Genomic DNA, 26,110 nt, shown 5'->3' with positions numbered 1-26,110 from the left:
GAGTGAGACCTGTTGCTATTTCATAAAATGCATTTTCCGTTCTTTCATAAACAAGTAGAATAAGTTTTATTATTTACAGTCCCTCCCTGTGCTGATGTCAGTTGCTAAATGACGTGCAATTAAATATAAAATATATGACAAAATCTCCTTGGTAATATTCCAACACACAATGCTCTATCTCGACACCCCAACGCACAATTTATTGCTGCAAAATATGTCCAGCGTTAGGTTTTAATTAAAATTTCTCGAAAACAATATCATAATTTTCCAGGGAGAAACCGTACATGGAATAAGGGAAAGAAAAATGGAACTGGGCTAAGCTGAAAAGGGGACACGTTCTGTTGTCGTTTTGATTTACGTTTTATTAAATTTGAGTGAAGTAGAAGCCAAGAAAACTGAGGTATGTAGAAAATACTTTAATAAGTTTGGTAAGCGTAAATTACAATATTGCACTAACCACAATAGTATGTAGTTTTATTTTTATATCTTAGAATTTAGTTAGAGATAACATTAAAAAAGAAAACATCGTGTATATTAACTTAAAGGCATTTATAGAAAAAATCTCTTACTTATTCCTTATCATAAATAAAGTTAAGATTAGTTAATCATAAAGAATGACGTGAACCATATTTTTAAATCGAAGCAATATCAATTCAAGTCCACCTAAAACCCCCGCACCCCCATTATGGTTAACCTAGAAACTACGTCTATAATCGAAATCAGATGAGAGGACCCGCATGCTTCTTCTGCCCCTTGAGCACTCGCCGATTGTGGGGCATGGCATAGTGCAACTTGTTCCAGAACAGTGGATCACCCCACTTGAGATAGGTGTTGAGCTTGAGATAGGCACGCAGCTCGCTGTCAATGCCATCAAAATGCTGCAGCTCCTTGTACAGGATAATGATGATGCGCTTGCGCTTATCCTGCAGCGTCGCCTGGTACGCAATGCGAAACTCCATGCGAGCCCAGACCGAGTCGATAAAGTGCTGCGAGAGCACAATGATCACCCGCTTCGAGTCATTGACGGTACGCACAATCTGCTCGGGAATGCAATCGCCCACAAGCCAATCGCGACCATGGAGACAGACACGAAAGGCGTGGAGACCATTCTCCAGTTTGGGCAACAGCTCGCCAATGATCTGCTCATCCTTGTGTGAGTAGGAAATGAAGGCATCGTAGGTCTTGTCCTTGTCCAGCTCCTCCTCGGACACCCACCACAGACAGCAATTGTGATTGTAGAGCCAAATCTTCAGCTCCTGCTGATAAATCAAATAGAACACGCTGATCAGGCATGCCACAATGACGAGGCCACCGAGAATACAGCCGATGAGCAGCACATACGAGGGACACAATTCCCAAACCTCCAGTTGTTGAAAGGGTCTATCCGGAAACCCGGGACAGTAGATTTCCCCAATGTCTGAAACGCGCTGTGGCTGAGCTCGAACAAATCCCAGCAGAGGCAATGCATTGCAATCGCAGATCAATGGATTGCCGGCCAAAAACATGTTCATAGTATTATTCTCTTGTAGCATATATTCTATAAAAGTCTGATCCAAGACGCTGATCAAATTCCGACGCACATCCAGTTGAGTGAGGTTGGCGGGCAGTTGACGCACTGCATCCAAGCTGCTCAGCTCATTGTCCGACAGATTCAACTGACTGACATTGGCATATCCAATCACTTCCCCAGATTCTGGCAGTTCGCTGATGCTATTGTTCTTCAACTTGAGCACCGTGGTCACCAATCTGGTGTGCGGCAAAGGCGGCAAGCTACCCAAAGCTGCACCACGACAGTCCATAACCAGCTCCAGCGATCGGTGCTGCACCCAGCAGATGCAGTGGGGATCGCACTCCCAGTGATCCGACTTGTACTGACAAATGTCATCGTTAGTGCACACAAGTGCCTCAAACGGCATGTCCAGCTTGACGCCATAGAACTGTGTGCCCCGCATATCGATGAAGTTGAGGCTCCTCACTTCAGCAAAGGTCGTGGGATCCAGCGCCGTCAGCGAGTTTTGATTGATCGACAGTTTCTTAAGTGACTTCAGTGGGCCAAACAATTCGCTGTGGAACGATCGTGAGTTATTAACATAAATTGTGTTAGGCTAGCATTGTCTGAATTCTGTGATGCTGAACGGGGTTCTAAATGGAGAATGACCAGAACTTTATCTACAAAATGCCTATACAATGAAATACATACATATTATATATTTTTCCATTTATATCTCCAAGCTAAAACGCAAATTTTTTTTGGAATTGCTAATCTTTAAATACGGTATATAAACTGCAAGTATGTACAATTTATTTTAAAAATAATCAATATTTGTAAATTGCTAAGATTTCATTTATTTACTCAGAAGAAACATTAACTTGGTTATATAAAGTGTATCTAAAATGTTGTACTCTATAAGGTTAAGAAAAAAATATAACAATTTGTCTTCAAATAAAATTTGAATTTCGCTATAAATGTATTTCTAATTTACTTTTTCTATAAAGTTTAAGAAAAAATGTATACCATTATAGTATTATGTTGTATGAATCTAGCTAGGTTTTTTGAAAACACTATTTATTTCGAAATGAAGTACAAATATCCCAAAAAATTGATCTATAATAAGGTTTAACAAAAACAATTTGTTTCTAAAACAAAATATTAATGTCTCTATTAATTTATCAGATATTTGATTTGACAATTATTAAATAACTTTATTGGTTTTTCGATTTACTTTATTGTGATATGATTGATTGTGAGGCTATTCTTTAAATATCCATCATAATATAGATACAATAGACTGTCGACACAGTTAATATAAAAATAATAAGTATTGATATAAGTTATCATAGGACAAAAATAAAGAAGATATGCTATATTTAGATGTCTAACAACAGAAATAACTTCGAGATACATCTACTTGCAGTTGATTGATTCACGTATTCTGCACACGAAGCACCCATCTTAGCATCAAGAAATCAATATTTATTTTCAACTTTTCAGCCGCCATTTGATATTTGAGAGTCGCAATCTAAACAAGGCGCCGCCGATAAGCGAAAAGTGATAAGTAATAAAAAAAAACAAAAATTTGTTGAAACTTTGAAAAGTGCGCGGTAGACAAACCACCAAGTTTATTTATTATTTGGCCTAAACTTATTTATTTGCGACTATCAGCTATCGGGCATTGATTTGAGCCATCTGTTAATCTGCAGATAGCCACCCACCTTGATATGCTGGCCAGTCTGTTGGACGACAGATCTAGAAACTTGAGTTTGCCCTGGCTTTTGAACAGATCCACAGGCAGCTTGGACAATGAGTTGCAGGAAAGATCCAAGAACGTAAGATTACCCTGATCCACAAAGAGTTCGCTGGGCAGTTCCGTCAGCTGATTGTTCTTATTGATATGTATGAATCGCAATCTGTAGCTGCCCCTAAACATCTGGGCATCCACATGATTGTTGGCACGCGAGAGTCGCAGCTCTTCCAGCTTCAGCATTGAGGTGAATATGTGATTCCTCAGCTGATCGGATTTATTCGCCGGTGTTGGTGATAACATCAAACTGAGATTGCGCAACTGCTGCAACTCCCAAAGCATTTCGGGTCGAAAGTGAAACATGTGCGGATTTACAATCGACAACGTTTGAAGGCTATGCGAAATCGAGGAGAAAAGACCCGTCGGCAAATCGCGCACAGCCAAACGGAGCTCGAGGGTTGTCAGATTGTTGAAAGCTTGAAATATTGTCACTGGCAGCACCTGTTGCGTGCTTTCGAATTTGAAATACTCCAAGGCAGGCACAGGACTAAAGTACCAAGTGTTGGTAATGTTGGCAGCCAAAAACTCATCGAAGCTATCATATTTATCCTGACGATTAACTTCGGTTTCCATACTGCGATCTCGAAACTGCACACTGAGCACTTCCTGCACGCCCAGAGAGCTGAGTAAATCGCGAAAGAATGTCTCGGACCAATAGTTATAGGCATCAAACTCGAATAGAGACACCTGATCGATATCAAAACGCGGCAACCAAGTAACACTGTTGTTGGAATAGTAACTCATTGCGATATTGACACCATCGTTTGATACTTCCATAATCATCGCGTACTCATATGGACAATGGACGCGCACAAGATTCGATTGCGGTTCACAGGTGCACGCATCGTGCACATCATGGCAATAGCTCGAGAGTGGAACGATCTGAGCTCTGTCTGTGGCCACAAGTGTGGTCATAATGACGAGCAGAATTTGATAAGAGAACATGTTTGCTCGTGCTCGCACTCACACTCACAAATTATACACATTTAATTCATTAGTTATTCACTTTATGCGCGCGACCATTGGCGACGACTGAGGAAAACGAAAGCGGCTAGGGCAACGCCTCAAGTGTGACTGGATTTTTGACTTTTGCCACAACGAATTGCCATTGCTTCGAGTATATTTCTTTATCATCGTCTTATCAGGAAAAGAGTCTGCTCTTCATTGATATCGATATCGACACATACCAGTGACAACGAATACACTTATATTTGCGACACGAGCAAAAGACTGATAAAAATGGAAACAAACAACAGGTGCCTACGTTCAATCAACAACATCGAGAGTTCAACGCGTGTGCAAAAAAGAGTTCAAAACTTTTAAATTAGATACATCTAAAAGAAAAAAATGTGTTTTAAATCCGTTAAAAATTGGACATTCTTTAAAAATACAATTAAATTTGTGATCAAAATGTCACAGGAATGTCATCAATGTCAAATTATTTGTTTTAAAAAACTATGAAAATTAAAAATATAGTTACTGCTTAAAATGGCCAAAACATCCAATTAGCAACAATTTTGTAACCCCTGTTAAGTGTGTTACTAACTTATTTTTGTGTTCCTAATATTAAATATATTATATATAGTCCGTCACGAGCTGATTACTAACGTCATAATTTAAATTTTAATCTTTGTAGTCAATCACCTTGGTCAGAATTAGCTTCAAAATTGCGCGGTATTATATCATCTCTAGTGGCTTATCAATAATAATAAAAACCATATTGATTTATTTTCAACTTGCGAGGGGTTCACAGCTGATTGTCTGCGTTCATTTATGATTGCCGCTCTTCATTCTAAACCGTTTGTCAAGGGGACAATACAGTCTTTTACTCACTTTCTCGTATTAGTTCTTGGGATTGGGGTTCTTTTACATTATCAATGAACTGACTGAGAAGAGTACATGAGTCAGAAGCTAAAAACAAAACTAGCGAAATGCATAAAACAATAAAATTTGTTGCCTACTTTAAAGAACCGCAAATTGCTGATAGTCAGCAAACCGCGATAAGATTTCTTTTTACCAAGTAGGGGCGTTAAATATTTGAAATGACAAATCAAAGTGAACTTCAAGTATCGATCACTATCATTAGGTCTCAAAAAGGAACTATCAACATTTTCCATTATGTTTGATGCTAAGAACATTACACATTACTATCAATAATTACTTGTAATTGTATTAAAACTATTTAAAAATTTAAATATCGATTAACATATCTTTCAACTTTTATGGCTTCACACCCCAAACACTTTACTCACAAAATTTTTAAAATCGATTTAAAAATCACGTGCACTTACAGTCTTCGCACAATTTTCAATTGATATTTCACTAATTTATTTGCCTGTTAACAACAAATCTACATATTGTGAGGTATTTATGGATATTTGTATCTAATAAATATTTCAACATTTTTTAAGTACCTTCGCAACAGCTAAGTGGCCAGAATGCGACTTTAAGAATTGTTTATGCATACGTGTATCAATAATGGATGGACGTCTGGGAATAATGCCTTAATGTATACCCAAGTATAATCAATGAGGCGACCACAATATTTAGCTCAAAGACACACCCCTCTCACAAGTAAACGCACAACATTTCCAGCCGTCAATCCGTCTAACCGTTAAACTGTGACAGCTGCGTACAGACCCACGCTCCGGCCAATAACTTATGTATCCGCGTAGCTTCAACCTTAACTGAGAGTCGTCCCACATGGACGCATGATCAAAAATAAGTTGCCCCATAATGCCAAGTCAATCAAGCATTGCCATCGTCATGAGCCCAGCTTGTCCGCCAAGGTTGTCCTACCTGCCAGGCCTAAACGAAAACTCAAAAGCCAATGTACTGTGGGAAATTTTACTAATCTTAGAAAACAAATGTATTCCCAAAAAGTCACAAAATTAACTAAAGATTAATCTTCAAAGTAGCATACAAGACATCTCAATAGCTGGGTGACAAACGCAGCTGTTGCAAGGCCAAAATATTTTGTCGCAGTTTTAACATGACAAAAGTGAAAAATTATTAAATAATAGTGCAACTTTAGCTGAGAATGCACAAAAATGGTAAAATGATAGTCTAAAGGACAATAAAAAAAATCTTAATAAAAAATACGACATTTTCTAGACTTTTTCTAATTATTTGTTTAAACTTGGAATACCTCTTAGCAGCTTATTGAAAATTACAGAATTACTTTGATATGTTTTTATACATTCATCTGCCAAAAGTTATAAAGACAGTAAAATAAAAATAAGATTTTGCTTTACTTCTGGCACAATTTAGAATAGCATTTTAGTAATACAATATTTTTGAGAATGAGCAGAATCGTGGATATAAAAAATGTAAACAACTTTATCACGCATAAAGTTTTAAGGAATGTCGTCCAAGACACAGGTGGTAAATTTATTTTTTTTTTATGTTTTATTTAAGACTTAGACGATCCACGCCCATCGTAAACTACAAAGGATAGTGCAACGCCTACCATTTCAAATCTAATATTTAATGGTGGCATAAACTAAATTCGAAAAGCCAACTCTAGATATTTGGTTTCTTCTTTTGAGCAATTAATTTTGGTCACAAAAAGTGGTTAAATTCCCCATAGTGTAAGGGCTGAAGGCCCAGAACCCAGACCAGACCTTGCAAACTTTAGGAAATTGTGGTGCCAGCCACGTAAAAATTTGAGCCCCCGCCTCGAACAAGTTTTTCATAATTCATTTTTGCTTTGACGGCTGCAACTCAATTAACAGTTTTGGACAAGCGACGCGCAGCCTCGCACCACAAACCCACATACACACACACATACCCCATACCAGTCAAAAAACTTTTCAACGACAATTAAAAGGATCTTGTATGTAAGTCCCGCGAGAAGCTCGTCCATATAAGCCTGACCTTTTCAGGAATCAAACACAATTTTACGCCCAATTACACAATGTTCATGGGCATTACGCATACGCGATGTGGTGCACGTTGCAGGTGCAGACGTTAAGTATCAATACATGTGATTGATAGAGTTTCACACTCGACCGGCATCATTGTGGCCACTGAGAGACTCACTTGACTTTGAGGACACTCAGCATTTCATGTAAAATTGCAAAACTAAAGGAAGTGTAATTAATTTTCAAATGTATGACACGTTCAGTTGTATCTGACACAATTTCGTCTGTTTGCGACATGGGGAGGGGGTAAATGATTAAGAGTACTTAATGAACAACCCTCGTAAATAATAATGAGCTTCTGACTCCATTCGGTTGAGTGTGCCGCACAGATTTCGTTATGCAAATGGCAGAGAGGTTGACGGCGCTTGAAAGCCACATCAATCAGCTTGGACTTGGACCACTTAAAAGGGCATTTCACATAAATGTCAACACTAAATTGCCAAGCACACACACAGACGCAGCTAGAGACACAGACAGAGACAGCAAACACATATAAAGCACAGACACCAAGAGACAGACGCATACATAGCTCAACCGCTTAGCTAATTTATGTCAGTCCCTTGGTCCTGCGGCACGTGGCAAACTGGGATGATGGCAACAGAAGGCAACCGGCAGCTGGCAACTGTCAGCTAACGCAATTGTTATGGCAGCTTAAACCAACAGATCCAAATCCATTCAAATCCCTCCTTCCACCCAACAGAACTCCCCCTTGACATTTGGCAAATTGCATGCGGAATGAAACGATGGAAAACGAAATGCATTTTGAGCATTTGAAGTGCAGTCTGCAAATTAAATCAAAATATACACAAAGCACCGACAGCATCTAAGCTCTTTGGATAAATAAGCAGCAAGGCAACAACAACAATAATAACAACATTGCAGCATAGACAAATAGAAATAACAACCGCAACAACAACAAAAGCAACTACAACCAGGACAATGCTACTGTTGCTGCTACTGCTGCTGAGACCACAAATGAAATGCATTTCCATTCTTTCTGTGCCAAACATTTTGTGCAATTTCTATCTGTGCAATTTCTATCTGTGTGTGAACTCCACATGCATTTATGTATGTGTGTGTGGCTGTGCTTGGCATTTGAAAAATCAAATTAAATGTACCAGCATTGAGCAACGAGATCAACTTTTGGTCTCAAATCAATAAACTTTTGTGTTATGTTAGCTGCTTCTCGAATTCTATTCACAGCTCACTATCAATGAAATGTGCAAACGTTGCGTATAGTCAGTATAGCAGAAGGAATTTGTTAGTTGTCTAATGTGGGCATAGATGGAACTGTGCACCACACGAATTGCCATTTAGGCCACTCGAAACACACACTTGCTTTGATGCAAGCAAACTGAAAGTTTCTCTTAAAGGAAACTTTTGACAACCAATACGAAATACTTACTTACTTTCCACAGTATAAGCAATACAACTATTTGACTTCTTCCGCAAGTAAAACAAATTAAAATAGCTTCAAGATGCATATATTAAAACAGGGACTTTAATCATTAAAAGTATTATATTGAGAATTTCAATTCGAGAAATATTTTCAGGTCTTGTTTAGTCTCTAATAATGATAATAATTCCAATTCTAAATAATGATTTTATTATTATTATTTTAGATTATTATTAGATTTTATTATATAAAATAATGATTATAGTTTATTTGTTATTTGCTTAAAATTAAAACTAGTGACTCGAGCAATGAGATAAAAGGCTACCAATCAGATTAAATCATGGTCTTTGAGTAATAACGAACCAAAAATATAAAAGTGAATAAACTGTAATCATCTAAATTGCTCACAGATGAGAACTATTTATTAAAAACATATTAAACCCGATAATACATATTACCTTGATCGGAAACTTGATACCCATAAAAATCAATTTAGTTTACAAATTACATAAAGGCGAGCAGCAATTTTTTCGTGTCCAACAACTGCCCAATTGATGCACCTTGTTATTAGCTTGCCCCTTTGCTTTTTTATTCTCTTTCTAATATTCGTGTATGCCTTACACTCGAATCAATCATTTTGTCCAGCGTCTTGCAACTTGCTGAGAAAGTGTTCAATTTGTCGGGCAACAACATTTCTCATGGTGCTCGCATGGTGGACCACAGCGCAGCAAATGGCAATTTGTTATTTGGTTGCTGCACAAATGTTAAGTATACGCCGCGTAGTTGCACTGTGTTTACTACAGCTGGTTCTTCTGCTTCTGCTTCGACTGCTGCTCTGCCCAAATTGTCAAAATGCCATAATAAATGGCAACTGTAGCATGTCCGGATTTTGTTTTCTGTTTTTGTCTTTCATGGTCTTGAAGGCGTCGCCGCCTCCATCGCTTTGTATGCTAGGTGTTGCTATACTGTACTCACCCAACAACTTACTCAAATGTGTGTCAGAGTGTGTATGATTGTGTCTTTTTGTTGTCTCATCTTCGCATCATCTTTGTCAGCATCCGATTGCTGTTCTAGTTTGTTGTTGCTCTCATTGTGTGCAACAGCAGAAAGTGTTGTCAACATTTCTTGCGGCCAACCACATGTGTAATTTCCTTTCCCTCCTCCCTTCTCACTTCCATGGTCGAGTTGGTCCTCCTCATGTCCCCTCAGGCCTGTTATTTCATGTGTTTTGTAAGAAAAATTGCATTTGGCAATTTGTACGCTACATTTAGCATGACTTTGCTCTTCGACAGTTCGCCAAATATCAAATGCCAGCTGAGTGAGAAATTTATCAAGTGCACACAATATTAAACATGGCATCGAAAAGAAGCTTTGACTGTAACCGCAATAGATTACAAATATTGCAAGCGATACTTAAGTTTCGATTAAGACTTTTGCTAAATTTCTATGTGGTACTTTAATCTTAAAGGTTCAAGACTTCGATGATTTGCAAATCGCTCGAAGTAATTGAACGGTTTGAGGTCTTTCAGCAATTTTAATGATGGCTGCTGTGCAAAGCTTTGCGTTACTCAACACTTTTTCTTTGACTTTGGCACCAAAAGCAACAGCAACAAATGAATATTTTTAACCTGAGCGGTTTATTTTTAATTCAGACCCAACCAACGCCATTAAATTTAACGCTCAACTGCAGTTCAAAGCTAGCTAAGTAGACGAGTTTTTTCGTTTTTGTTGTCCCTGTCCCTAACGCTTTTGTTGTTGTTGGTGTTGGTCTGTTGTGCACAGACCGCAGAAGAGGCGAAAAATGCTGCGACGAGGCGTGTGGGTGCTTGGGCATGGGCGTGACTCGCAGTTGCCGATGCACACGCCAAGGACACCCTCACACACACACACACACACACACACACACACACACACACACACACTGTGATAGAAGTTCGTATGAAAAGCCAAATGTGTATGCACAAGTTTATGCTTGACTTAAAGTTACCCTTCATTGGAAAACCGAAGGCGATTTGTTTCTAGTTGTGACATTAAAAATAATTTAAAAAAAAAAAGAATAATAATAATTTTGGTTGCAATTGTAGAGCACGTTTACACATTAATATAGGGTATATTAAAAAAGAGGGGAAAATCAACGCACCTCTGCGTCCCCAATGGGAATTCACTTGATCCAGCCCAGCAGCATAGAAATTAAACAGATGCTGCTGCTGCTGTCAACTTTAGATGCAGATGCAGTCGACATCGCAAGTGTTCAGATGCAACGGCGCATGAAACAAATGCGACAACGCCGAAATAAAGAACCAGCAACAACAAATTCGACAGAAAACAGCGTAAAAAGTGAAATACCAAAAAGTTTTCGGTGAAATTATAAAAGTGAGAGACGATAGATACTCAGCAAAAAAGAATACAATGCGAAAAACTAACTAATAACTTTTACTTTTTATCAGTTAGTTGTATTTAAATTGGAACTGTACTAAATCTTGTGATATTTATTAGTCAAATGAATCGGCGAAATTATAAATGTGAGAAACGATAGATACTCAGCAAAGGGAATAAAATGTGATGAAATCATTAATAAATTATATTTATTTCAGTTTGTTATAACTGTACAAAATCTTCTAATTTTTATTAGTCAAATAAATTGAATTAATATCAATTCATCATATCTGCATTTACAATTTCACTGGGTAGTTAAAAATGTTTGGGAAAAAAAAACGAGTTGCCCTACAGCAAACTTTCACGTAAAGCTGAGGCACAGCTTGTATCTTTATATAGTATACACTCTCTATACAGAATGTATCTACAAAGTACTCGCACTCGCATCGTACTCGCATCGTACCTGTGGCGCATTGAGGGATTGCGAAAGTGAATGGGGCGAGGGTTGTTGGCCTGAATGAAGAACTGACAAACTGAAGCACTAGAACTTTTCCAGGGGCCAAGTTTAAATAACTACAAACTACGCAAACGGCTGGCACGGCCATCATATTGAATGTACGAGATAAACTTACGAGTACTCCTTCAAATTGGGTAAGCAGCAAGCAAATGCAATAATAATAATATGAAGCACAAGACGCCAACTGTGCAGACAAAGCGATTTCATCAAGTATAAAATTAAAATCTATAACAATAGCCATTAAAGTTGGCTCTTTTTATCATTTTGTCGAAGCGGAGATTGTCGTACGCATTCCACTGTGCGGCCTCCTGGAGGCAAGAACATTTTGCCTGTTGGCCAAAACAACTGCAGCGAATAAATTATGCAAGCTCGGCCAAGACCAAAGCACACAAACTCTCTCATGCACACATGCGAGTACGAGTACGTATGCAAAATATCTGCTCAAAGATACAGATGCACACTAACACATATGCGTATCTGTGTACCTTTCAGTCATCTTTTGCCCATTTTTTATTTGCATAAGCAGCAAAGTTGCAAATGAGAAATTGTTGCATTCGCTGGCTGGCGGGCTGGCTGGCTGCATTTATCCAGGCGGCAAGCGCGGCAAGAGTGCGGGGCACGAAATATGCAAATGCCGCATAAGTGCAACAAAAGCAAGTCGTCAAATGCCCAGACCTCCATATCGCTAGCACTCGAGTGTAAAGCAAACATACAATAAATTATAAGAACCCACACACACACATGCACACTCACTCGCATAGATATGGCAACCAATGTTGTGGTTGTTGTTGCAATTGTTACACTTTACGCTTGTGGAAATTAATGAGACGTAAAAAAGGTGCTGCAAATGGGAATACTGCAAGTTTGCAGTTTAGTTCAGCGCCAGTCGCATCATTCGATTCAGCGAACTGAAAAATATTCATTTTAAGGATTCACCCCCGGATAAATGACGCCTTATGCGCAATGGAGAAATTAAGAAAATCCGAAACGTAGTTTCTAATGTTAGTTGAGAAGACTGCGGGGGGCAAAACTAATGAACCAAGCGAGTACAAAGTAAATATTTATTTAATGGTATTGCACAGCTAATGATTACTCCAACACTTGAGTGTGAGCTTGCTATTATGAGAAAACAAACAAAAGATAAAAGTTCGCGAAAGAGCTGAAAACTCAGATGATTCAGCATTGAGTTTAAGTTTATTGCTGATCTCAGACGTTGGCGATCAAATTGACAAGTTCAACAAAACGAAGTTTCGAAAACATAAACCAATGTGTTCTGAAAATATACACAATTGATTAATAATGACTATTGATCTAAATAAAAATATGAAGCAATGAATTAAATGAATAGAGATCGATAAGTTCATGTTGCCATCATTGTCATAGATTTGGATTACTGCAAAGGCTTTGGTATAAATCCTTTGGGATTAGCTGTTAACTAAATCGCAACCGCACGAGTTGTATATACTGCTAGAGAACTCGATATAGTCACTTTACTATAAAGAGTGAATCCGACACCTTTGAGTTGCCATCTTTGGGAACGTATACTGGAAATTCGGGTGACTCATTTAAAAGCCATTTGATTAATAAATTTATCGATGGTAGGAATTTCTTTGAGACAATGTAAGTTATTTAAAGCATATGTGGGCTTCTTCATACTAACTTAATATAATTAATAGTAATAGAAATCATTTTATTTTAGGACACTTGAAAGCCACTGACATATGTTTAAATGCTGTTACGTTCAATCACTTATAAAGCTTTTGAACTCATTTAAAATATTTTCAATTCATATAAAAAAAAATATGTTATCAATAATCTTAACATTATTTCAAAACTACTTATCAGCTTTTTCATTAAGTCCATTAAGTACTTGACACAAACTTTACGCCAATATGTAATAAAAATATATATATATATATATATATAAAATATATATAAGGAAAATACGAAAAAGATTTCCATCATTTCCGGCCAACTTTCGCGCATCCATAGAAAAAGTTGGCGGGCGTAAGCTAATCAACGCCACAGTCTGATTAATCGTCATAATTATCATTATATCAACAGCAGCAGCATCGTTGGCTCAAGCAGCAAAAGCAGAAGCACAAGTAATGGCATCAGCATCAACCCGCATTAGCAGTAACTTCAACTGCAATTAACTGCGACAAAGAAAACTTTACAGATTTTTGGCATGCCCTTCTCATTCAAAAAAGATAAAAGGAAAGCGTCACCATGCTTAAATTTGAGAGTTGTAACTCGGCATCACTAATCAAGTATCGAATCATTAATTATTGCTTGTTCTATCAATAAAAAGAGCACTATATTTATTCAAAGCATTAAAATCATAATTAGAAGTTCTTAGCATTATTCAAATATCTAGAATAACAATTCAGAAACAAAACTTGGATAATTTTAGTCTTTGTTTCAATTAGATTTAAAACATTTATGGTAAAGTTGGACATACAAAACTGCAGAGTATTTTGTAGTCAAAGCTTCTTATTAGTATTTTTTTAACCAGTCGTTTTTCTCCTTTTTTATATGCTATCCGCCCGCTCACACGCTCGCTAGCCTAATTAAGAACTTTACAGAGAGCTGCAAAAGCTATCAGATAGGGCAAGAGAAGAAGCTCATACATTCCTACAAACCAATGTACATAGGTATATAGCAGTGTGTGTGTATGTAAAAAATATTCTAGGTTATATAATAGCAACTGGGCGCAGTGTCATGACATCGTCGTCTCATAACAGGAAGCAGCAGGAAGCTGCCACAGCACCCAACTCTCTCTGTGAAGCAGGCGGAAACTGCAGCGCTCGATTATGTCATTCGAGTGGCGCCCCATGCCGCATACCACATGCCTCTGGCACCCCTTCAGCTGGGTCATATTTGTTATATCGCCATAATGCATGTCATATCTGCCGCATCAACAGAAGCAACAGCAGCAGTAACAACAACATGCATCAACATTGTGCGTGTGCTCTGCGATATTTGAGACTTTTGATTGCACGCAGCAAAGTCTGTTTTATTTGTAGTTAAGAGCGGAATTTCGTATTGATATACCAAATATACATTTTGATATACATATGTTAAGATTTTTTAAGTCATTAATTAGGCATACTTTATCGATAACACCACTTTCGTTTTATTTTTATTGTTTGGAGATTGTAGTTGTAAAAAATTAAAGACAATAAAATAATTTTGTTACTTGCCAAAATAATAATAAAATATAGCTGTCATAGTAAAGCGCTGCTCAAAGACGGAGCTCCCAAGTCGTAAATATAAATAATAGTCCAATAACGCTGAGATTGTAATTATTGATACTATATTACAAGCACATACGACTATGCATATAAATGAGAACAAATATCAATTAAATTTAAATAAAAATGCACTCACATAAATTTCAATCAATGTGGATTAAACAGAACCCTAAAAGTCAAGCCGAATACTGCGATGCGATATAAAAGATGCATCGACTGCTAAATGAGGCATAACCACTTATGGCTTTTGGTTCAGTTCACTATGGTTATACAGACACATAAACACACACACAGTTCATACATATGCACATCCTGTCACGCATTACAAGTTTATTATGTGCTCTTCTGGCGACACTGTACTCGAACCGCGACCAATGGGTCCCTGGTCTGGGGTCTCTTAGCTTTTACGAGTATGTGAAAATAAATGTGCATAATTTGTCAGCACAAATCACTGGCGACTGACCGCTCCACTTTCTCGTTTCTCTGTCTGTCCCGATCAAGGATAGCGAGTTGTTAATTAGTTCACTAATAGAGTACAACAAGCGTGCTGAGACGAGATTAATTCAAATTATTGCCAAGGGAAATTGTTTTGCATTGTAATTTAGTTTTGAAATTTCAAAGCGAGCAAAAGGTAGCAAAGTTACAAATTTCAATGCCTGCTTAATTAATATTATGTTGAATATGTATTTATAAAAAATGAAACAAAATAAAAGCAAAAGCATTCATAGGGTTTAATAAGAATTACATTTTATAAGAATGCTTTAAAATAATAATAATAAATTCATTAAGATATTTGATATTTGATTTTGAGAGTAATTTTAAAAAGCTTGAAATGTAGCACAGCAGATTAGTTTGCCTTGATCTCCAAAAAACCTGCAAAAAATCATGGATAACAGATAACTGGTATAATGTATACGAATCTATATTTTCTTGATACATGTTGGTTGTCTCAATTTGTCATTAAGTCAATATGAGATTAGTAAAAAAACTGAGATGCCCACTACTCAGTTTCAATTGTTATATTGTTCTTAAAATATACCGAAGACTTTATTTGTTATATCGAGATACTATTACCACAAACCACTATACATAGAGACTTTATCTCTTAAAGCTAAGTGAATTCACTTTCAACAGCATATTTGAAGTAAAGAAAAGCGGAGCGCTGCGATTTGATCTCCGGAGTCTCTTCGGGTCATTTCAAAACTCGAAGTTTGAGCCCAGCGGTCAGCAAAAGTTACCGATCCAGCTCAGCTCGTGCAGCTTCAGCGACAGAAGACTCGAAAACGAAGACGACTGCAATTGTTGATAGTTTGACACACCGACATGATGTAATATGCGACATCGATTTCCAATCGATATGTTTGAACTTTTTATTAATGCAATTTTCTTTTTTTCTCTCTTTTTAGCATACTATCATAAATAATAATACATTTGTGCAACGATTTTAAATAATTTAAGATAAGGATATTTATAATTAAATATTTAAAAGTAATCCATAATACATTTAAAACTTAAAACTGTTTAAACCACATTCCAAACAGACAGACGGACGAACATAGCTATATCATCTAGAGTGTTGACGCTGATCAAGAATATATTATATCTACTTTTTCGGGTCGGTGATGCCTCCCAGCTGGTATAAAAACAACGCTTGTTAGTATTGATTATCTCAATACTACAATAAAGTATAATTAAATCAAGTTAGAAAAATACAGTTGAGTGTAATTGATTGATTCCAGACAGCAGCCGGTTTTTGCTATGTAAAATTAATTCTTAAATAACTTTGACAATTTTTATGTGATCACACCAAATCAGGAATCATAAATACTGTTCTTATTATTGTTTGTGGCTCTAGTTTCAAAACTACGCTTTCTATTTGATTTTTTTCGAATTGCGAAACGGAAGTAGACGTATAAAAAAAATTTTAAATAAACTTTATGGTCGTGGAAAAGTAATAAATTATAGCTCAATATATTATAGTCTCTGATCCCGACAGACAGATGGACGGTCGTGATTATATCGTCTCGCCTATCGCCTGATCAAGAATATATTATATATACTTTATGGGGTTAGAGATGTTTCATATATTTCCTGCCAGTACAAATTTATAATACCCTTCCAAGGTACAGGAATCGAGTATAATAACGTCAAATTTTATTTTTGTTTTTTATCGTATGTCAAAATTAAATTAATTTAAAAATTGAACGCGTTGTAGGTGCAAATGGAGGCTATTGAAGGGACGCACGACAGGAATCAGGGTACGCACTGAAAAGAGTTCATTTGTTTACCCTAAGCACCTATTCTGACCAGTCTTCCAGCAGGGCCAACAATATCAAATAAGTTGATCCTCGTACTTCTAGCAGCAATGTTTATATTTCTAATAAGTCTTTTTGTACTATTTCTCGTCATTTTTATACTTGAGCAGTGCGCTGCTTAGGACACATCAACCAAGATGCAACGCGTTTTGTAATTGAAGTAGTTTCAAGGAAATTTTTGATGCGGCGATAAGCAAAACGCACTGAGTTTCACTTGCAGTTCTCTGACGCTCAAATACAAACTCAGAACGTGGAAGGTTGAAGGGGCAGCATGGATAACAAACCCCCAGTCGCACCTTTAGACGGCCCTAAGCGTGTCCTTGAGCGCACTTTTCTGCCACTTGCCTTCTATTTGTAATTTTAACGAGCTGTTGTTGCTGCTGTTGCTATTGCAGTTTTGAATACTGTTTGCACAGCTCAGCGACTGTCGAACACTTGTGCAACATTTTGGTGTACAACTGAAAGGGCTCAGTAACTGGAATTTTCCTTTCAAACTCGCACATTGTCACTTTTCTTTTTGCGTGTCTCAAAAGAAAATGAATTTCCTTTGGCATTTCCTTGACTGGTTGTGCATTTCAGAAGATTTCATACGAAGCCCACACGCCCACAAACTTGCAGTTCAGTTGGCATGTTTGCTGTATGTGCAGTAATATCCGGAGGAAGCGCGAAAAACTTTTTCAGGTATTTAAGTGGCCAGAGCAAAAGTCTAAAGCCGAACGTTGCCAACTCCCCAAAGAATACCCCAGCTACAGCAAGTTGTGCAAGTTATTTAAGTCGGGCCAAGCTATTCTGCAACATCTTGGCGACTCTGACTTGCGCCATTTCGCAATGTGCACACTTCCGTTTCCGGTCGCAAACCAACAACTAGATATGTTCAGTACTTGAATTCGTTTTAAATGAAATTGAGTTTCAATTTGGAGTCCATCCTGAGACTTCTTCTGCAGTATGTATACCAGGAACCCCTTAGTACAATCAGCGTGGATTTATCAGGATATACCAGAGTACAGCAGTTGCCTAAATTGCTGTCGAAAATCAAAAAGATAAATAAAAAACAATCTCCTTACAAACAACGCAATTTGATTGAGATATGCATATGTGTATGTGTATCTAAATTTGTATGTATATTTATTTAAATGTATGCACGAATGTACTACATATGTATGTATGTATAGTGTGGTGTTGCCTGCCGGCTGTCGAGTAGGACATGAAATACGATTTGGTATTTACTTTTACAGCAAATTGCTTTTAGCAGCAGCTCCTGAGACGGCCCTAACAAATTATGCAAGCATTCCACTTGGCTGATTTATGACGACAAGCGACAGTTGCGAATAGTTGGAAAAGGCCACACGTCACCTATCAACACAGTTCTCGTTCCATTTTCTGAAGCAGCCAATCCAATTTTAATTAAAGCCAAACACATTTGCAGGTGAATTTCAAATAATGGATATGCCAACAGGCTCTAATAAATATATATAATAATGTTCAGTATAATACTAAATATAATTCTAATAAAGGAAGCATTTGCAGGCTCATCTTAAAATCACTCATTTGTGGCATAATTTGAATAGACGATTCAGGACGTAATTCGAACTACAGCTACATTTTAGTTGGCATTATATTACGGACATTTGTTGTAAGGTTTCGAATCTTAAAATATTAAGCTGGGGATTTGCGATTAGTCTAATTAGTTCAGGTGAGTGAGGATGTTGCATCTAGTTAGATTTAAATGAATATAGAAGTTGACAAGGGTAAGAGAAAAGACAAGTTAGATGTGAAGGAATAAACAACTTGACAAGGGTAAGAAGAAAAGATAAAAATCAATCGAAATCATCTACAATTCGCCTACAAAAGAAAAAGGACACCGCATTAATTTCATGTTTCTTATGACAACCTAAGTCTATCAGACGAATTTTCATAAATTACCAATTTAGATCTCTAGCTTAACAAAATATGTGGTGCTATACCAAGATTCCTATTGATTAACTGTCAATAAAAAACTATGCATTACCTTTATTTTACTTTTACAAACTAAATCAAGGACAAAAAATAAAAAAAAATTTAAGTTATCAAAATTGTAAGTATTTTTATTTAATATGGATAATAGACCAGAGTGGGGAAAAGGATGTAGTCGTGGTATGTGACAAATTAATTCAGATGGTTTCTATATGTATATTGTTTATGTCTAATGTTTTTGTATATATAGGATGTCTTTTACCCCAACGTGTTGTTGTTGCTATAATGAGTTTTTTGGCAATTATTTGCGCCTACACTCATCGTGTTTCAATTTCTCATGTTATCACCAAATTGGTAGTACCCATTAATCGGACAAACGATGAAGTGGATCACGAAGATGTATGCCCAGTAGATGAAGACACCTCGACAGAGACCCCTCTAGTAAGTTGCATTTAATAAAAGCTTTTCGATTGATACTACGCAGTATGCAGAATAAAGGCGATTACGACTGGAGTGAACAGATGCAGGGCTACATTCTGGGCAGCTTCTATTTGGGTTATCTTATCTCGCAACTGCCAGGCGGAGTCTTGGCTGACAAATATGGTGCCAAATGGGTGCTGAGTGCATGCTTGCTGCTTTCTGGTCTGTGTACAATGTGTTTGCCATTGGCAATACATGTGGGTGAAGAATGGGGACTAATAGTAATGCGTGTGTTTACGGGACTAGCACAAGGACCTCTGTTTCCAGGGCTCACGGCCTTGCTCTCCTCTTGGGTACCATCCCATGAGCGTGGCAGATTGTGTGCCTTTGCCTTCAGTGGAGTTACTATAGGTACGGTCGTTAGTAACCTAAGTTCTGGGCTCATGCTTCACTACTACCATTGGTCAGTTACCTTTGTGGTTTTTGGTTTAACGGGACCTGTGTGGTTTATAATATTTGTATGTATTCCTAGTTGCGAATCTATGAACCCGTTTCTAATCTATCCCAATCTAAGTTTTTTTTATGTACTACGACCGGACCAACATCCGTGCATTAAGCCTGAAGAACTTAGCTATCTGACTGAAGCATTAGGAGAACGTAGCCAGGGAAAGTCGCCGCTACCATGGAAGGAATTGTTACTCAGTGTACCTTTACTGGCGTTGGTAATAAGTCAAATCGGCCATGACTGGGGTTACTATGTAATGATTACGTGTCTTCCCAAATACATTGCTAATGTTATTCGGTTTTCGATTCGATCGAATGGATTTGTGACGGCCCTTCCATTTCTTGCTATGTTCATTTGTACGAATCTTGCTGGTTTACTTGCAGATTATATAATTAAGTCGGGAAAAATGTCTATAACCAATGAACGTAAATTATATACTTTTATATGTAAGCTGTCACTATTGAATATTCCATCTTATTTATCTTCTAATATTATTTCTACTAGCTGCCTTTGGACCTGGTGCATTCACCGTTTTGGCTTCATATGCAGGATGCAATAAGATTCTTGTAATTGGTTTGTTTACTTTTGCAATGTTTCTAATGGGTTTTTATTACTCTGGACAAAAGTTGACACCCATGGACATGTCACCAAGCTATGCAGGCACCTTAATGGCGATTTGCAATGGACTTGGCTCTCTTGCAGGTTTAGCCTCTCCTCCAGTTGTCGGTTATTTGACGCCAAACGTAAGCTGATGCTCAATCAACAAGTGTGCTTAAACTAAAGTATCTTTTTAACAGGCCACAATGAATGAGTGGCGCGTTGTATTTTGGTTGGGTTTCGTGATCTTTATCATATCTGCCATTGTATTTGCGGTCATTGGCACAGCAGAGGTTCAGCCTTACGATCCAGCATATACAGGCGAAAAGAAAAAAGGATAAATCTATGATGTATGAATATAGAATAAAGTAGTTACAATAATTTTACAAAAAATATTACATTTTTTTTTTAAGTTCTACTTTGTTACTTTCGACCGGAAATAGTTTTCAATCCATCTATTAAGAGTATCTGTAAGCACGCCTAAAAAAAATAACCAGTTGATTTATCAAATGACAATTGACGGAATAAGGGATTTTAATCACATCCTGTCAACGTCAGACTGTCCTTGAGGAACATTCAGGCTGTCAAACAAAGTGATGGAGCAACAGGCCATTAGCATCGTAAAATATGCAGGCTAGCCAATTAGATGGCCCATTTTTTTATACACATGCTTCTCTAACAAGCAATAAGCCATAAAAAGTGTCAGCATGTCTTTGGCTTGTTTAAATTTGTTTCCCAATATTTTTTTGCCCTATTGTGCTTATAAATATTTCTTTATTTTTATAAATCTCTCCAAAGGGACCATTATTTATTACTTTGTTTACGATCACTTATGTTAAATGCTTGAATTTGCGCTGCATGGAAACTCATTAGAATATGGAATATTGGAATATTAAAGATGTTGTACGCACGTGTAAGCAATTCACAATGTTAACTGAAGTTTATTGATTTTATTTTATTCTTTTTACAGTTTTCGTTCAGTTGTGCTTCCTTAATTGCCTCAATCTAGTTGGAGTTTAACAATCCAACTAGTATTCCTTTTCAGATAATGACATATGCAGATTCTACAATATCTATAAAAATGTTTCATGATGATTCATGATTCATTCATGAGGATATTTTTATTAATTTTAAGAAAACTACAGTCTCGTATAAGATATCCGCTTACAAGCAGTATCGTTCTGAAAATATGCCGAAAAAATAAAATTAAATAATTAACTTAAATAAAAATCATTACTATTACATTGAAAATATAGCATAATGTACAGAATATACTAGATCGTCAAACTAAGACTTGATAGCAAAAGCCGACGTTTTACCAAATACATTTATTTCTTAAAATAACTTGGGAAATTTGGATCAATTCGTAACGAACCAAAAAGACCTTAGTTATTATTATAACACATATAACAAAAATCAAGACTTAAATATTACGCTTGCTATGTTTTATTCTTTTCAATTTGCGAAAGACCCGAAAAACAACAAGTGCTGCCGAAAAAATATATCTCGATTTCTTATAGTTTCTCAGACCTTTGTTAGGTTTTAATACTGACTGACTGACAAACAGGTGGGTATGGCTATATCGTCTTGACTGTTGACGCTGATTAAGAATATATATAGTTTATGGGTTCGGAAATGCTTTTTATGCGTGAAAAGATATAATACTCTTTCTTTAATCTACAAATTTTGATGTTTGAAAACATCAATGGTCTATCGATGTTTTTGCAGCTCCACCGTTTAACAATTTCATAATTGTGATCTGGAATCCCCATCAGTAATATGTCGTTCACTTAAAAATTCTCAAAGAAAATATATTTAAAAAAAAAAAAAAATCAACAAAATTCTCAGTGTTCTTAATACATGGAGGATAATCGGCCAAAATGGGGCCAAGCATGCAGTCATGGTTAGTGGAAACTTAGAAATATAATGTAATTTGTGTCCTATATATATATATATAACAGCTTGTTGTGTACCTCAACGCATTATCGTCGGGATAATGTCGTTCTTTGCACTCCTGTTCGCCTATACACACCGTGTCTCGCTGTCTCATGTTATCACCCAGCTAGTAGTACCTATAAACAGAACCTCAGACGACGAGGATAAAGAGGATGTATGCCCTGCAGATGATGACGTGTCCACGACTCCCTCTGATGTAAGTGGCATTTTAAACTAATTCTTATATAGATGGTAAATACTAGAATACGTACTCAGCATAGAGGCGAATATCGTTGGAGTGAACAGATGCAGGGCATTATTCTTAGCTGCTTCTATGTAGGTTACATTATCACCCATATGCCCGGTGGTATCTTATCGGACAAATTTGGAGCCAAATGGGTGCTGCTCATATGCATGTTGATCTCCGCACTATGTACAATGCTTTGTCCTTTAGCAATTATTTATTTCGAAGAATGGGGTCTAATAGTCGATCGTGTAATCATGGGAGCTGCCCAAGGAACCATGTTCCCTGCGGTAACAGCACTACTTTCCGCTTGGGTGCCAGTCAGGGAACGAGGCTCCTTGGGCGCCTTCACATACAGTGGAGTTATTTTAGGTACTGTCGTAAGCAACTCTTGCTCTGGCGTCATGCTTCATTACTTCCACTGGTCGGTTACGTTAATTGTTTTTGGTGGCTTGTCAATTGTTTGGTGCATAGTTTTTGTAAGTATTTCTATGTTATTGGAAACATCCGAATTTTATCTAAATTCTCTTCTAGCTGTTATTGTGTACCAGCCGACCAGACGGTCATCCTTGTATGAAGCCCAAGGAGCTTAGCTATCTCATTGAAACAATGGGTGATCGTAACAAAGGTAAATTACCAATACCCTGGAAGGAGTTGTTGCTGAGTAAAGCATTAGTGGCCTTGATAATAAGCCAAATTGGCCATGACTGGGGTTACTATGTAATGATCACGTGTTTGCCCAAGTACATCAGTGATGTAATTCGGTTTTCGATACGATCTAATGGATTTGTGACGGCCCTTCCTTTTCTTGCTATGTTCATTTCTTCGAATATCAGTGGATTTGTGACAGATTATGTAATTCACAAAGGTCTAATATCTATAAGCAATATTCGCAAATTGCTCACTTTTTTAGGTGAGTAACTGCATCAAAGGAGTAAATATCTAATAATTTAGCTTATATTAGCTGCCCTTGGACCTGGAGCTTTGATGGTGGCAGCGTCGTATGCAGGATGCGATAAATTTCTGGTAATAGCACTCTTTACCATCTCGATGTTTGTAATGGGTCTCTATTACGCTGGACAAAAGTTGACACCCATGGATATGTCGCCAAGCTTTTCAGGCACACTTACAGCCATCTCAAATGGACTTGGCTCTTTAGCTGGCATACTATCGCCTACTCTTGTCGGTTTTTTAACGCCTAATGTAAGTACCATATAAACGATAAAAAAATGAAAATTTTGAAGTATGCTCAATTTAAAGGATTTCTAAGGCTTTTGAAAACGATATATACATAATGATATATTCATGTACATAATATTCTGTATCTCAATGCATTTGCCAAAATATAACACATAGTAGCATTAGATGCAATAAAAATAAAACAATTATAAACATTTCTTCTTCTACAGGCAACAATGAGTGAGTGGCGTATTGTATTCTGGATAGGCCTAATAATTATGGTAATATCTGCTATAATATTTGCAATCTGGGGTACAGCAGAGGTTCAACCATACGATCCGACTTATAAGGGCGAGAAAAAGGATGGATAAGAAGAAAGTGCATGATAAATACAAATCGCAAACGAAATATAAAATTGCCTAGCGCTTTATTAAAGGCAATAATACAATTAAAAATATATATTAATCGGAAATTTTATTGTTTTTCAATGAAAATCTTCAAAGGACATTAGCTTAGAGAAATGCACTTTAAAAAAAGGATATAATAAATTAATAATATTATTATTATTTTTTTAAATTTAGAATTCCGATTAAAGACAAACTAATGAGAACTGAGTTGAAAATTGCATCGATTTTCACTGTGTATTTATACTTCTTTTTTAATGATTCTTTGAAGAAGTCACGAAACGCGCCGCAAATCGATTTTTTGCCATAGCATTCAAACCGTTTGAGGTATGTTTGAGAAAGGTGAGCGTGACCAGACCACAGCTGGGCTGGCCAAAATTACTTAATTAACGCATTGCGCAAAGACAGACCTTGAACGACGCCTCGAAACGCGATTCCGAGTCGCGAGTCGCGACTTGTTGGTATCTCTGCATTCGTAATACAGATGAGAGTGGCCGTCAGCTGACTGGATGTGGCAGTACATATCAGTAAATGTCATTGCTGCTGGTTGGCATTTAGCTGTTGCCTTCTGCGTTATGTTGTCAACTTTGACCTCCATTCAAGAACTGACTTCATTTAAAGTTTAATTCTACTAGTCTTTAAGCAATCGATTTTATTTAGCAATCGACAATTGGCAGAATCCTGCGATTTATCAAAAACTGTCTGTCTGATAAACATTGTTGAAGTTATTAAAGAAATACTGTCTGTCTGATAAAAATTGTTGAGGTTATTTAATAAATACTTTTGTATGGCAAAAACGACTACTTACTACGGATCTCAGTTGCTTTGGCTGACGATCTAAAATATTTTGCACTTTATGGTATATTTTGTACTGTATCAACATACCTAAAATAGTATTTGGTATATTTTTAGTATTTTTTTGGTATATTAATATTAATCAATACCCCACTATTTTGCTTTTACTCAAAATGGATAGCGGATATACATATCACAGTCAAGCACATTTGACTCTACCGTTCTATCTCGTTTAAGATATGTTTAAATTTATTAAATAGTTGAACCTGTACAATAAAGTACCATAACAACACAATTTAGAGAAAACTCATTCAAGTCAAACCTCATACTCCTATCATAAATACGTAGTATTATTACTAAAAGCTTACGCTATAAGAAAAACATTTCGAAATATTTGACTTCAATACTTATGTATGTATATTTAACATTTTTAACACCATCGATGATTTTAAATCGAAAAACATATTTTATTTTTCACAATTTAATGTGTGCGTGCAAATAGCAACAGCTTAATCTGCAACAAAGTGGTCGTAAATCTTGAAAATAATGTTTATATGAGCAGGATTTGTAGTCCTGGGCCTTGGCTTTGATTTGTTTTGTGTGTCCTATGAGTGCCATAAAACAATTACTCGACATGTTTAAAATTTTCTGTGCTATTGACAAGGGCCGCAGCCTGAAAAGGACACACAAGTACCACATCACACAGTGGCAGGCTAAACGCATGACTAGCCGGTTGAACACACACAAACACACAAAACACACACCCACACACACACACACGGACAGACACAGGCGCACACATGGGAGAGAGAGCTGTTGACTGTCTATGATTTGAGTTGGTAACTTTTTGTTTGTTTTACCTTAGAAATGTTCGCATGTTAACATTTTGACAATTTGCGTGGCATTAAATATTGATATTTGATAAATATTTTTGCAGAATGGCTTCATAAACATGATAAATATGCCGCAATTTTAAAAATTTCAAAAATCCTATT

The 26,110-nt window shown here is 36.8% G+C and overlaps 4 protein-coding genes and 1 long non-coding RNA gene across 15 annotated transcripts in view; 2 read left to right on the top strand and 3 right to left on the bottom strand.

Annotated features, from left to right (window-relative positions):
* Positions 1-26,110, bottom strand: part of LOC132783631 (protein toll-like) — a 68,982-nt gene that overhangs the window by 33,694 nt on the left and 9,178 nt on the right. For 4 of the 6 annotated variants that reach the window (XM_060788941.1, XM_060788943.1, XM_060788944.1 and 1 more), the window contains one exon: positions 357-2,064. The exons of 1 other annotated variant lie outside the window; for it this stretch is intronic. In XM_060788941.1, the coding sequence (XP_060644924.1) occupies positions 720-2,064 (1,345 nt within the window). In that variant the 3' untranslated portion in view covers positions 357-719. Of the gene's footprint in view, positions 1-356; positions 2,065-3,213; positions 4,391-26,110 lie in introns of those variants that run through there. One more of the 6 variants, XM_060788940.1, reaches the window with a different exon arrangement.
* On the bottom strand, positions 720-4,217 carry LOC132785074 (protein toll). Its single transcript, XM_060791060.1, has 2 exons — positions 3,214-4,217; positions 720-2,064 (listed from the first exon to the last, which is right to left on the bottom strand). Exons 1-2 carry the CDS (start codon positions 4,215-4,217, stop codon positions 720-722), a joined length of 2,349 nt encoding a protein of 782 aa, XP_060647043.1.
* On the top strand, positions 19,067-20,913 carry LOC132783632 (putative inorganic phosphate cotransporter). 3 transcript variants are annotated; one of them, XR_009632173.1, is made up of 6 exons: positions 19,072-19,216; positions 19,287-19,477; positions 19,521-19,974; positions 20,031-20,407; positions 20,466-20,704; positions 20,759-20,913. XR_009632173.1 is itself a non-coding variant. In XM_060788945.1 (5 exons), exons 1-4 carry the CDS (start codon positions 19,177-19,179, stop codon positions 20,070-20,072), a joined length of 720 nt encoding a protein of 239 aa, XP_060644928.1. In that variant the 5' UTR covers positions 19,067-19,176; the 3' UTR covers positions 20,073-20,407; positions 20,466-20,696. The 3 variants fall into 3 exon arrangements, 1 of the variants encoding a protein (XP_060644928.1); XR_009632174.1 differs by having other exon boundaries at positions 19,139-19,157; positions 19,395-19,477; positions 19,528-19,974; positions 20,759-20,911; XM_060788945.1 differs by lacking the exon at positions 20,759-20,913 and having other exon boundaries at positions 19,067-19,216; positions 19,528-19,974; positions 20,466-20,696.
* Positions 20,463-21,964, bottom strand: LOC132783633 (uncharacterized). Of its 3 annotated transcripts, XR_009632176.1 has the most exons (4): positions 21,802-21,947; positions 21,470-21,739; positions 21,101-21,412; positions 20,463-21,038 (listed from the first exon to the last, which is right to left on the bottom strand). It is a non-coding gene; the product is annotated as an uncharacterized LOC132783633 (long non-coding RNA). The 3 variants fall into 3 exon arrangements; XR_009632177.1 differs by having other exon boundaries at positions 20,463-21,412; positions 21,878-21,964; XR_009632175.1 differs by having other exon boundaries at positions 20,463-21,412; positions 21,802-21,946.
* LOC132798815 (putative inorganic phosphate cotransporter) lies at positions 22,313-24,290 on the top strand. Of its 2 annotated transcripts, XM_060810801.1 has the most exons (6): positions 22,313-22,461; positions 22,520-22,710; positions 22,770-23,216; positions 23,272-23,650; positions 23,702-23,940; positions 24,147-24,290. In XM_060810801.1, exons 1-6 carry the CDS (start codon positions 22,419-22,421, stop codon positions 24,285-24,287), a joined length of 1,440 nt encoding a protein of 479 aa, XP_060666784.1. In that variant the 5' UTR covers positions 22,313-22,418; the 3' UTR covers positions 24,288-24,290. The 2 variants fall into 2 exon arrangements, with proteins under 2 accessions (XP_060666784.1, XP_060666785.1); XM_060810802.1 differs by lacking the exon at positions 22,313-22,461 and having other exon boundaries at positions 22,536-22,710; positions 22,775-23,216.

Source organism: Drosophila nasuta, chromosome 2L (assembly GCF_023558535.2).
Source record: "Drosophila nasuta strain 15112-1781.00 chromosome 2L, ASM2355853v1, whole genome shotgun sequence".
Classification (NCBI taxonomy): domain Eukaryota; kingdom Metazoa; phylum Arthropoda; class Insecta; order Diptera; family Drosophilidae; genus Drosophila; species Drosophila nasuta.
The sequence above is the reverse complement of the archived record's forward strand: the minus strand, read 5'-3'. Positions and strand labels throughout refer to the sequence as shown.